Genomic DNA, 13,757 nt, shown 5'->3' on the forward strand with positions numbered 1-13,757 from the left:
ACCCCGTAAATTCTTCACCATTAACTTGGGTATCCAAAACCTGTAATTTTTTTTTCTCTTGTAGAATCAAGTGAACATGAAGAGAAGAGTACAGCTGTCTCAGGTGAGGCATCTACCACCCAGCCTTGTCCTGCACCAGGATATGGTCAGCCTGAAGAAGCAAAGGAGGATATGGATGTAACAAAACAGACTAAACCTGAAGAGAATGATGACTTGGGCCCACTGCCTGATAACTGGGAAATGGCTTATACAGAAAAGGGGGAAGTCTACTTTATTGAGTAAGTTTTATTTCTTCTATTTTTAATAGCTGTATTGTACTTAACTGGGTGGGAAAAGGGTTTGTCTGGTGAAGTGGAGCATTGCACTCCTTCTCATTAAAACAGCAGGAGTGTTCTGGCTGTCAGGGCTCCTGAGGGCTGGTGGCAATTCCTGCATTAGTGATTTAGATGGAAGCCTGCTGGGTTTTAAGATAGGTAACTTGTCTGTTTCCTTTAATGGTAGGAATTAAAGCTTTTGTTTCTTCTTAAAAGCAAGGCCTTTCTGCTCTTCTGGTGCTTTCTGCTGGGAAAGTAACACAATCACTGGTTTTGTCCTTCCTTATGTGGACAGAGGTGGAGAGGGTGAAGCTTTTTTCCAGTTAAAGGAAAGGAAAATGAGTGGACTAAAAGCTAGCTAATGAACAGTAGAGGGAGACCATGCTGTATATAGAAATAGTAAAATAAACAACTATAGGGAGAATTAGTTATGTGTGGAAACTTTTCCCTGTTGGTAAACTGTACATACCTGTTACTATTTAGTAAACTCATTGAAGTAATGGATATGAAAGTTCTTTATGCTCTATGTGCTCTCATTAAGCTGTTAGAGAGCTTTCAAAGGAGGGTCATGGGAATGGTGAGGGGTCTGGAGGGGAAGCCTTATGAGCTGCAGCTGAGGTCACTTGGTTTGCTCAGCCTGGGGAAAAGGACACCGAGGGGAGAACCCATGGCAGCTTCCTCATAAAGGAAAGAAGAGGGGTAGGCACTGATTTCACTCTTGTGACCAGGGACAGCACTCAAGGAGATGGCCTAAAGCTGAGTCAGGGATTTTTAGATTGGATATCAGGAAAAGGTTTTTCACTGCAGAGGGTGGTTGGGCTCTGGAACAGCCTCCCCAGGAAAGTGCTCACAGCACCAGGCCTGACAGAATTAAGAGAGTTTGGACAATGCTCTTGGGCACATGGTGTGATTGGAGTGTCCTGCACAGGGGCAGGAGTAGGGCTTGATGATCTTGATGGATCCCTTCCAACTCAGCACATTCTATGATTCTATGGCTATTGTAAATTACCAGGATAAAAATACAGCTAGTTTCTGAGTTGGTATAACATTTTGTCCCTCCAAAGAAAAAAGAAAATGGAAAAGCCAGCATTTTCATCAGTAGAAATCTACTACAGAGGTAGAAGGAGCATGTATGTTTGCTTTAAGGAACTGTCTCAGTTTGGAGCATTATCAGTTATTCTGATTATTAGTAGGTGAAAATAACATTTGGTGGTGTCAATTATGCTTTGAATCCTGCATTTAATTTAAAATGTTGTGACTATCACATGAAGTGTAAACAAATGTTAAGAATAAAGTTTGTGCATGTGACTTTTTAATGAATACTGGCATGACCAACTATAGCTTCTGGCGTGTACAAGGCTGAAAATAGCAGTAACTATTAAAACATAAGTGTGTTTGCTGAAAAGGGCAAAAATGTGCCTATTCTAGAAAAAGAATAATTATAATTTGTCCAAGCAAGCAGAGAAGAGCTAGGATGACCTCAGGGCTAGTTGAAACCCTTGTTTCCTTCTTACCTTACTCCCAAATTTAATTTTTCCACACATATTGAATGCTCTGACAGAAAGCAGACGGAATTATATGGCACTTTTATTTTACTTGTAACAAAAACCTGTGGTACATTTGGAGGACGGGGGAAGGGGTGATGGGTACCAAAAAAACACACCAAACTGTGAGAGTAGTAAATGCTGCAGGAGGTAATTTAATAGAAAATAAATATATATTTTGTAACAAATGCAGTGAATGCAAATAGCCCTGATGCTCTACAGAGCAGCCATTGCACTCCTCAAATTCCTTTAATGTTACATCTTGCTTCCTTTCCTTGAAATGCTCTGGTTTACACTGCAGTTCTGACAATGCTCATCATTCACTTCCACTAAATGAATGTTATGTAAAGCAAAGAAATCAATCAGAGGTGCAGACTGCATAGGAAGTCCATTGTAAGGGCTTCTTGCTTTTGGGATTATAATCTTGAACAATATATTTGCAAAAAAAAAATGCAATTGCACATCTGTAAAAAGATTATTTACTAGAATCCTAGCAAAAGGAACAACTCTCTGATCATTTGAGCTTTCACATTGCACAGTCTTTGCAGGGTTAAGTAGGAATGTAATGCTGTGGGGATGCTGTTAAATTGCCTCTTTGTTTACAAGTCACTTTGGTTAATGGCATGAAGAGACTCCATTTGCTTTCACAAAAAAACGGAAAGATAAAAAGACAACAAAAACCTATTTGTCTAACAACATCTCCCTGAACAGTAGTAAAGATTGTACTAGATTATTAAATAATAGATGAAAAACAAACATTTTTAAAGTGTACATCACAATGAGTGGGGAAAAAAAAGCCACACTAGGCAGCATCTTTTATTGCTTTATTTGAGGCTCATGTGAATTGTGCCTTTAAACGTTAAAGCCTTCCAGCAGCAAACGATCTCAAGTTCCAGGTTGTCACAGGTATACCCAAAGGTCCTAGATTTCATGCAGCAGTTTCATTCATTCACCTCAAAGTAACCTCTAAAATTCAGATGTGACCTCACTTACCAAAACTGCTATCAGAATAGTGTGGCAGATTTACAGTGAGAGAGGAAGTGACTTCATAAGGGGAAAGATAATTGTCTATAGACAGGATTATTTATTTGTTAATCATTAATGGTTCAGTTAACTTTTTGTAAAGCACAGTGGAAGGAACTTCCTCTGCCTCAAGGAGTACAAAAACAAAAAACCATGTCATCTACCAGATTCACTGAATGATTCAGAGGATGGTTGTATTTTAAAGCATATCTTGCTCTGTTTATTCCTTTCATTCCCTTTCTGACATAGGTGCATGACCTTACATTTACCTATTTTAGTGTTCACAGACAGAACATGAGCATCTCTTCTTGCAACATAATACTTACCAGTGTTTTTCAGGAAGAGCTACCTAAGTACATTTCTTGGGTTGTTTCCAGCCTTGCTTACATATGAATCTGAATTTTCAAATACAGGCACACACTACACAAATAGGACTCCATCTCCTACATTTGGTTTCACTCAGAACATATGCTAATGAGAACATGCAATAATTAACAGACTGTATATAAATTTGAATGCCATCAAATAACACTCCAGTTTTGCTCCTTCTTTCATGCTTTAAATATGGCTGATAAATGCGGTATATTTTGGCATGCTTAAATAAATCATAGTCGTCGCTAATTTTTAGCTTTTCCCTCTCCCAGGGCTAAGGAAAGGCTGTGATTCCCCATAGCCTTCAGACCTTGCCTTGCCAACAGCTCTCAAACCACACACTAGGGACCCAAATTTGTGTTGTCCTCACAAAGTCAGCAGGTGTGGTTTTTAGATCCCAAGCAATCAGGGTTTGCTGTGTTGGTCCAGTGCGATGCCAAAGCATTGCAAAACAAGAAAGGACCAGGATTCTAGGTGCACATGCTATCATGTGCAGTCAGCCTGAAATGTGGCCCTCAACTATCCAGCTTCAACAATTATTACATCATAGACTATCCTGTACAGTTGGCTACACAATTTATACTCTTTTCTAAAAGGCAGAATTTATTCTCTCTCTCTCCAGCCTTCTCTCCACACATAGGCAGCAGAACTCTGAAGGGGCTGCAGGGACAGTAGGACATGAAATCTAAAGCTGTTTGACTCTATACTGTTCAAAAGCATATATAGTTTCCTTTGCTTAAACTACATTAATGGTTTTCTTAGTGGAGAATAGTGTAAAATGAATGCAAACCACAATAGAACATCTTTAAAGGATTATCTTTTTTTAACTTGTGTGGATGAATTTTAGGAGAATGTGGCCACACAAGGTTTAACAAAACACTTTCCAGTACATCTTGCAGACATTCAGTCTCTTACTACTTCAACACCTACTTTTTAAAACAGTATAGTCAGCATTGCTTTTTGGACATGTTGCAGTATCTTTTCTAGTTGCTAAAGGGTTTTTTTTCTTTATGAAAGTATCATAAAAGACTGAAAAACAGCTATAAAATAGTCCTTTGCCAAGGACTCTCCTTTTCACTGTAAAAAACAGCCATTAAGTTTTTTAATACAGCTGGTACAATTTCAGGTGATATCTGAAGAGTACAGCTACCAGAATATTGCTATGGACTTCAGCGGGATCAGTTTTTCTTCATAGTAGTTTTTAAGACAGGAAAGTTTTTTGACTGCAGGAATAACATTTATCCCAAAATCTTATTTACCTGAAGAACCATGATGTGTTCAGTTGTTCCTGACTGCTCCATTAGTACACCATCACAAAGCAGGATATTTTATTTAAGCCTGGATACACCATTATTTTATACTATAAGATACTAAAAGTACTGGGTGGAAGTATAACCTTCTACCTGCTCAAGATTGCTTTCATATCCTGCAGTAACTACAGGAACTTTTATAAGTTAGTTCAGCTAACATATTTCTGCGAGTATGTTACATCAGAGTATCAGCCTATAATACTGTAATGTTTTGGTTGTCTCGGTATTTCTACTATTTGAATTAAGCAGCAATTAGGATGAAGGGATTTGTTGGTTTTTTTCACATACTGTTATAATATTCACTTCTGATAGGATTTTTCTTTGGGAAACAAGCCATCTTGTATCAGTAAGGTACGTTGTATAGACAATTTTGATCCATCAGGGGTCTTGCGAATATGATTATAATTGATTTTCTTTGTTTATATGTTGGATTGGAGCTGTCAGTTTTGGTCAGCATAAAAAGTCAGATTTCTAGAGCACTTTGGACTTCAACATGGCATACAGCAGGACAGGCAGCTGAAAAGAGGGATCTTTTCTCCTGAGTACACTTCCTTGCCTCATGACAAGTTAATTGGTAGAAAGATGGTAGAACTGTGAAGAATTTGTGGAATGATGAATTCTTTTTGTTTTTCTCTTGTTTATTGATGTTATAAAGACATTATCAGTCTGTACTAGTGGTGTGCTATCCCTTGCTCTCACTTGCTGTTTTTATCTCTGCTGACATCGAGGTCAAACTGCCAGCTTAACTCCTCTTGTCTTTCCTTTCTTATTTCTAGTCTTTCCCCCAAAGGTCTCTGCTGCTGTTCTCTGCAGAATTAATCTTCCAGCACATTTTCTCAGATATTTGTAGTGTTGTTATAACTTTTCTCCTTTGTATTTATTGAACTAGAAGAATCAGCTCACCTGGCTTGCCATATAGCATTAGGTATCTAACATAAACCAGTTGCCAAGACTCCTTCTGTGGTCAATGGAGAGAGATAATTATCTCCAGAGGCTGATTCATCCTGTCCATATATAAGGGCAGAATTAATTTGCCAAAATACAGCTGCTTCTACAAGTAAATATGTCTTCAGATATCCAAAATTTTGTCTGCAGTAGCATGTAATTTGTGTCAGGAGTCCACTTTTGAAGGAGAACTGCTGGCTGTCTTCACACACTGTGATTTGGCTCACATTTCAGTGTGGCCACATTGGATTCGTTTCAGACAAAATGGAAAAGAAGGTTGGACTCTGGAAGTGCACTTAGTTTTCTACCACCACTGGGCCCTGAACTCCATCCATGAGACCAGATTTGAGTTAAAACCAGCCTGAGCTCCTTTTGGTCTAAGCCATTTCTATATCTAGATTAGCAGTATCAGAAGAGTGAACACATCTTGGTGCTGATGACCCAGCAGGCACAGCTTCTAGATCTCTTCAGGTGCCATGGCCTGCATGAATGAGAATGCAGCACACTAGGTGAGCTCTTGCTGTGCATCTTCTGGTTTAAATTCAAGTGAAAAGCTTGAAGAGCTACAAGAGTGGAGAATACTTAATGTGAAAAAGAGGATAACTGAGGGAGAGATTAATTTGCAAAGTGACCTCCTGATCTAAGCCAAAGCACTGCTGTAGAGGCACAGTAACAGCCCAAGACATCTCCATTATCTGACAGAAATGACACAGAACTTGTCAAAACCAGGACTCTTCTGGAGTGACAGCTAGAGGCCATTGGGGAGATATGACCAGGATTATGTCACTTAAGAGCATATGGTTAGGTGGTTCTGCTGGATGATAGGTAAGATAAATTATGCTGTATAGGTGTCGCTCCCTTGAAGAGAGACAAATCCTACACAATTAGCTATGTAATTTTTGTAGTCACATGAGATGAAGCCCATTCTTTGTCAGAAATTAAACTGCCTCAGTCAAAGAGAATTTCTTCAACAGCAGAAATAACCATAGGAGACTTTAGGCAGTTATATATTCCCCAAAAAGTCATGCATAAGCATCTTCTGCTCCTGTGAATGCCTAGAGGCAGTGATACTGTCTCTAGGCTGAGTGCATAAGTGCTTATCTACTGCCCAAGGCCATCTAAGATTCAGAGGATAGGAACTCCCAGACCTGGGTCTCTTAAGGACCATGAACTCTGAGCACATGGTGAAATGCAAGGCAAGCTGGCACTCACAGCTGCTGCCATGCAAACCAATGCCAGAGGACAACTTCCTTTTGTATCTGTTCCTGCATGTGTGCACGGAGCTTAGGGAGCATCCCACAATGGATGGGTTGCAAAATTCCTGGTTTAATGCTCTGTTTTCCTATCCATGAACCTCCACACACAAATTACTTGAGGATCATTATTGTGCCACTTGAAAATCTCTGCAGATAAGCAATGCTCCAGCATAAAGAAAAAGGAGGGAGGAGCATTGCTGAAGTTAGGGCATTACAGAGCATTGTGATTTTCTTCGTGTCTTCTCCCCTTTGCTCAAGTTGTTAGATCAAGGACCAGCTTAAATGTAAAGTGTTCACAATAAAAACCCAAACACACCCATATGTGCTGCCCCCAAACACACTGAAACAATGCCCATTTGGAAATGCTTTCCACAATAACATGCAAGGTACACATCTTGCAAGATGCACAATTTAGACTAGGTCTGCAGTACTTTTAAACGACATTAAGGCTATTCCTGTCAGTAAGTACTTTATATATTTCCTTCAAAAATGTTTCAAGAGATTGCCCACAGGCTTTGTTAGTAAAGAAACTTTATCTGTCAAAATGCTTTAAACTGACAGTTTGTTAACACAAATCCATTATATTCAAATCTTAAATAAAATAATATACTGTCTAACAAATAATTATAATAAAAAGATAACACTTGGTTAGATAAGAAAAGCTACATTCCTAGTGATTTTTACTCCTAAAGATATTGAGTAGTATCCAGTGAGATTCCCAGAAAGCCTCTGGCCTGGTAGCCAGCTCCAGAGCTATTAACAGGGAACAGAGGCATTGCAACAGTCTCTGTGAAGCCTTAAAAGCAGAGCCACAAAGAAAATCTGGAGAAGAGCATGAGGTTGAGTCAAGGCTTCTGGGAAGTATTCTGTGCTTTCTTTCACTCTTTGTTTCACTCTTCATCCAGCTGAAGAACATTTTTTTCCACATATATTTAAAATTGTGTGCAACTAATACCAAACGACAGATTATAACAAACTGTTTCTGCTAGGTGCAAATACTTGGTGAAGAGAGAGGATTTAAGTTAGTTCAGCAATAATTATTTTATTGACTTTTGGCAAAATATTAAGCTCCACTGCTTTCCTGAATGACCTTAAAAAAAAAACAAAACAATTACAATACACTTCAGGCCAATATTAAGTTTCTATTTTGTACATAGGTATCAAATTTTGGTGAATTTTAAAAAGATATGCTCTTTCCATGCTCCACCTGCTTGAATCAAGACCAAAGGGATCCTTTGTTAAGGAAATTTTGCTTCCAAAATTTCAAAAATTAGGATTTTACTGTTGATTTTTAGAGAGATTCTAAGACATGCATTGTTGATTTGCCAGCAGTTATCTCAGTAGTCCTAACTAGTAATCAAAATCGTTGAAATTATGGGCTTTCTAGACATGTTTTTAATGATAAGGTGTAGTTATTGCCAAGTAATGAAGCGTTGGTGAGTGTACAAATGTTGCTGGAGCCACAGCTGTATTTCTCACAGGATGCTTTTGTTTCATCACTCTCATTCCATCACTGACAACTCCAAATGCCTGTTTGAGACAACTGCTGCTGCAATTCATCTGCTGTTCCTTCGTAACTGATCTGTAAACCCCCAGCCCCTTTTCCTTCTGGTCTATCTAAAGAACTTCCCAAGTGGACACACATAATTATACCTGGTGATAAGGTAGGCAGGTTATGCCCCCTACAAGGTTGAGAATTCAGTGTACACAGCCTATGCAGCAGATATGTGTTCATGTTACTCTTGCCATTAGTGTTAATTTGACCAATTTGCAATTTACTGTTCCTTCAGTCTCTTCTCCCACTGTTGAAGCTTTCCTATCAAGGCTTCCTTTAAATTATATTGAAAGCAGGAGATAAAGGTTGTCTCCCTTTAGCTTTTAAACATACTAGTCCTTTGCAGAGCTGAAGAGGAAATAGCTGACCCAGGGGAGACTGGAAGAATACCCTGCCAAGTAAACCTCCTATGCAGGACAGAAGTAGACATAAAAACCACAATTCTGTACTCCAGGGCTACTCATTTCCCTCTTTTACTGAGAGCAATGTGACATTTGTCACGTCTCTCCTCCTTGAAGGAGTGTTTGTGTGTCGTGTACCTGGTTGCTAAGATGATCCAAGCAAACAAGCTCTCTCTAGGGAGAGCATAGCAGGACACTGATGTACTGTGGAGGTGTTAGAAGTCAGGTGGGGTTGATTGTGTGTTCTTTCAAGTCCTGCTTTCAGAGCAGGAAAGGATTTTTTACCCACTGGAGTACATGTCTAGAAGCCTTTGAAGTCTCATTCCTGGAGTTGTTTAGTCCCATTATATTGTATGTTTAGTAGAGATTATAAAGTGGAGAGGCAGGGCAAGAGAAAAGGCATAGCAAGGAGAAGAAGGATGAATTTCAAATGGTTCTTTGCCCCTGCAATTATTTGTTATAGACAAAAGTTCTTGTGGATGAGTTTTGCTGTTACTAAGTAGCTGAACAGGTTTGACAGATATCACCTAGAAGAGGATATTGCTCTAAGAGCTATCCAAATGAAATATCATCTCCATTCTGTGAAATTTCACTGCAGACTGAAGGATCACTCTTCTGTTGGAAGAGCTGTTGATTTTTTAGTTCTTTTATGGTTTTGTTTAAAGTGGTCATCTTGCACAAAACTGGGACATCAGTTCAGACATCAGCAGACAACTGGTCTGCTGGCTTTGTGGAAGCCACATTTATGCTAAAGGGAAGAGTAACTGCTTGTTGCTCTTAGTTTCAACTAAAGCCTTGAAGGTGGCAATTCAACTAATTCACATTTTTAAATATTGCTATTGAATTTGGCTTGTTTCCAGTTTGGCACCTGTTTTTGTAGATACTTGAAAACTCTTTCTAAAAATATTTTAGGGATGTTTCCAGGGCTGGTGAACTGGTCCAGTCTGATGGGAGGACACTGGCCAGTTGACTTGCAACAGAGCTGGCTTTTAGTACTGCTGCTGTCACTGGCTTGTTTGGAGGCTCTGGACAGTAATTTCATGATTTTGTGACTCCATTTTCTTGCCTCTAAACCAGGGGTGGTTATTTTTATTTCCTTTGTAAAATGCTTTGAGATTTGCTCTATACCACAGCTAACATTGCTAGTACTAATCATATATATTGCTCTTTTAAAATGATAGGAAACTATCTGTGATTCTAATTTAGTCCCTGCAGTCAGTGGGGGTCCCTAAAATAATTCAGAATTAAGATCTGGGAGAGAGTGGCTGTTGTGCAGACATGCCCACACTCCAGAGACGCAGCTGCAGCTCCCGCAGGAATGTCCAAGCTCGCTCTGAGCTCTGGCCCTGCTGACAGGGTATCCCTGCTGGTGTGGAGCCCAGCATGAGCTGCTGGTGCACCCAAGGAGCTCAGTGGATGGATGCTGGGGTGATGAGCCCATGCTGAGCTCCGTCCTGCAGCACTGGCACTGCTGGGGCATCTTCCCCAGTTAATTTAAAGTTAACACAAGCTGTGGTGGGGCTGTGACTGCAGCATAAAAATGCACCCTACAGGAGACCACAGGCAGCCAGAGCTTCTGAGAAAGTGTCTTAGTTACACTTGCAACCAAGCACAGGCTGCTGGCATCATTTCAAATTAACCTTGCCTTTGGCTCATCATTCTTCATATCTGCAAATATAGCTCAGCTCTTGAAGGGAAGGGTTTGTTTTTCATCTTCACCTGTCATGAATGGTGTTCTAGACTAGATAATGCTTTTAAGAAAAAAAAAATTAAATGCCTCAATTTTCATTTTAGTTGCCATTTCATCCATACATAACTCTGCTCTACCTTCTTTCCCATTCAGAATGTGGAGGAAGCTTTAACATGGTGACAGTTCTGCTGAGAAGTAGGCACTGTCACTGTTTTGAGAGAGAAAGAGAAATTGAGGCAGTGGAAAATTTGTCTGCCATGGAAGACAAAGTGGGAGAAGGAATTGGTTCTATTTATTTATCTTTCCCTAGGGGAACCAGTGGTGTTGGGATCACATGGACTGTATCAGTAACTAAGAAATTCACAAACAGTTACATCCTAATCCATTTTTGCCAGGTCCCCTGTTTTTGTACACCTTGTACCAATGTTTATAAGAGAAATCATAAGCACACTTTAAAATGACACAGCAAATTAATAATAAACAAAACAATTCAGTATTTTATGGAATGAGCTTCCTCTTAGGATGTCTCAGATAAATAAAACATCATTTAGAAGTGTCTCTGAATGATGGTATTGTAGGAAAGGCATCTCAAAAAATCAAGTAGTAATGATGACATAATTTTCTGGTTTATAATCTTCTTTAACATGTTTACAATATTTGGCTCCAAATTTAATTGCTTATGAGTAAAGTATACATAGAAAGGATCTGGCTTTTAAGTCTCATTAGCTGTGCTAAGTATCAATTCATTTGGCAAAATAATCTCCCAGAAAACAATTTTTGCCAGTTCAGTGCTCTTTGATGGCTGATTTCTCAAAGATCTATTCTGAGTATAGAAAGGAGCCACATGATTCATTCAGCTTGTGCATATCTATTTTATCTCTATAGAAGGATTATATATGGAGAGATAAAGGTTTGTTAAACAAAGTATCATTAATCACCCTGTCCGGAAATGTAGACTTTGCAGGAGCATGCTGTAATTTGCATCACTTTTGCTATGCCTTGTCACTGCTGCTGGAGAGAAATAACAAACCTGTATTTATGAAAAGGACAGGTTTAAGACGAAAATAATTCTATCCGAAAACTGTGAGAATGGTACAGAATCCTGTCGCCTGCACTCGATCAACGGCAGAACACTGTATTTGTAATAAATTCCTTTTGCTCTGGATGAGTTCTGCATTTTCAATGAGGTTAACTTGGCAACATTCTAGTTGATTTTAATAAAAATAGCTGCTTTGAGGACAGGGAGCTGAGGTTGCCAAATTTACAACTGCCTTGCACAATTACTCTTACACCTCCTTCAGGGCTACTTAGAACCAGTAAGCAAATTAAGTGTATCGATTGCAATTTTGTTGGACTAACCCTTTTTTCTTAAGGAATAAACTTGATTCCTTTCAGTATGTGTCTGCTCAGAGTGATCTCTTTTCTTTTCAGCCATAACACAAAGACAACATCATGGCTGGATCCACGACTTGCGAAAAAGGCTAAACCTCCAGAAGAGTGCAAAGAAAATGGTAGGTGATTAAGTTTTCCTTGCTGCTCAGAGGGGATTTTCCTTTGTGTGTGTGTGTCTCTTTCAGTTCTTACAAAAATGAGGCATTTGGGGGAATGATGAAAGGTGTTTAATTGCTGCTTTGGTTAGAAGCCATAAGTGATACCAGTTCTCAGTGTGCCATGTGTTTCTGCTTTTTATTCCCCTTTCTGATGCTATCCAAAGCTGAGGATCACAAGTGTGTTTTCTGCCTGTTGTGTGTGTGACTCCGGGACTGACCCTCTCCCTCATCTCCTACTGAGAACTTTGGTCTGCAGAACAGAATCCTTTTCAGATTCTGAGCTTTTAATCTACAGGCGATTCAATGCATAAGGGAAACTAGCAGCACCGTGGGAATATGAATATTGTTTGATTTGTATTTAAAGGTACAGTGCTATGCTATTTAATAGCCAATTTAAACAAAATAGTGTCTGATAAAACAGGGTGTGGGAGGGAGAAAAGAGATCAGTGTCTGTCAGAGTTCAAGGCTGGATTTGGGGGGGTACTACATTGCTAATGCCTTAAAATTTAAAAGCATACATACTGCTGAGGATGCTTAAAGGAGCTGTGGCTGTTTTGCAGGAGAGATTATTATATTGACAGATTCAGAGATTTGAAATAATACAGATCATACCAGTATAATTTCTGATTTTTATCTGGTAAAGTTTATCAGTATTTAAAGCATTTAATAAAGTCAAGGCTAGGATGTGTTGTAACCGATCTGTTTCTGATAAGGGTTTTTTTTCATTGTTTTATACTTCCATGTCAGATTAGTCAGTTAAGATGTTGTGATTTCTAAGTACTGCTACTTATTTTATTGTTATGAGATACAGAGCATTAAATGCATGCATGCTACGTGCATTAATTCAAAGCATTTTAAAATATTTTAAATGTGTTCATAAGTTTTCATATACTGCATCTGATTTATTTTAAATTTTCCAAAACACATTCATTTGGTTAATGTGAATACTATTAACAGAAAGGAAGCTCAGGGCTGATTAAGAGGTCACGGAGGAGTTGCTGGCTGTATGAATTGCGGGGTCAGTGGTTTGGTAAAAAATGTTCCCGGGTTGGATTTTTTTGTAAATGGCTTTCTTTTGAAAGATTGCCGTACTCCAAAAATAGCTTCCTTATTTCAGCAGCAATTCTGACGTTCTCTTCTGACATCAGAAATTACATGTCTGAATGATTTTGTGATGCTTATTCTAGCACAGACAACACGAGCTCCCAGACTAAATTCTACAGTGATTACAATAGAGGTCTGACACTGAAACAAAACAAGGGCACAGGAGCTTTGCTTTCTAAATCTCTCACATTACTTATATCATTGCCTGCTCCTTAGATAATAATAATGGGAAAAGCAGGAAAAAATCTACCAATATCTGTGGAATAACATTGCACAGAGTCACTTGGAGTAAATATGTGCTGGTTTTTTGGCTTTTTTTCCGTTAACTGTTGTACACTGAGATCAGAACAGCACTGACATGTTAAAAATACCCAAGTGTCTGAAACAATTTAAAATTAAGATCAGCACATTAAAGAAAAAGCATTATTTTATAGTTATTTGACTACTGGATTACTGAATCACCATAGTGTGCTGGGTCATGTTGTTCTTTTAAGGTTGCTTAGCTCATTAATGCAAAGTACTTGGAGTGATGCATAAAAGACTTTAGGGAGAGATTTTCTATTCTTACAATGATTGTTCTTCCAACATCTTATCTTTTCTAAGGTTCTGTTTTTCAAAATTGTCATTTGTCTTTTTTTTTTTTTTAATCTAATACCTGCAGAGGAAAAAGTTCTTCAAAATCACTTATATGCC

General features: G+C 38.8%; 1 protein-coding gene across 18 annotated transcripts in view; it reads left to right on the plus strand.

Annotated features, from left to right (window-relative positions):
* The window catches only part of MAGI2 (membrane associated guanylate kinase, WW and PDZ domain containing 2), a 702,271-nt gene that overhangs the window by 464,921 nt on the left and 223,593 nt on the right, over positions 1-13,757 (plus strand). For all 18 annotated transcript variants that reach the window (XM_074538810.1, XM_074538811.1, XM_074538808.1 and 15 more), the window contains 2 exons: positions 65-278; positions 11,842-11,921. In XM_074538810.1, coding sequence (XP_074394911.1) covers positions 65-278; positions 11,842-11,921 — 294 coding nt within the window. The remainder of the gene's footprint in view (positions 1-64; positions 279-11,841; positions 11,922-13,757) is intronic.

This window comes from Zonotrichia albicollis, chromosome 4, assembly GCF_047830755.1.
Source record: "Zonotrichia albicollis isolate bZonAlb1 chromosome 4, bZonAlb1.hap1, whole genome shotgun sequence".
In the NCBI taxonomy this organism is placed as follows: domain Eukaryota; kingdom Metazoa; phylum Chordata; class Aves; order Passeriformes; family Passerellidae; genus Zonotrichia; species Zonotrichia albicollis.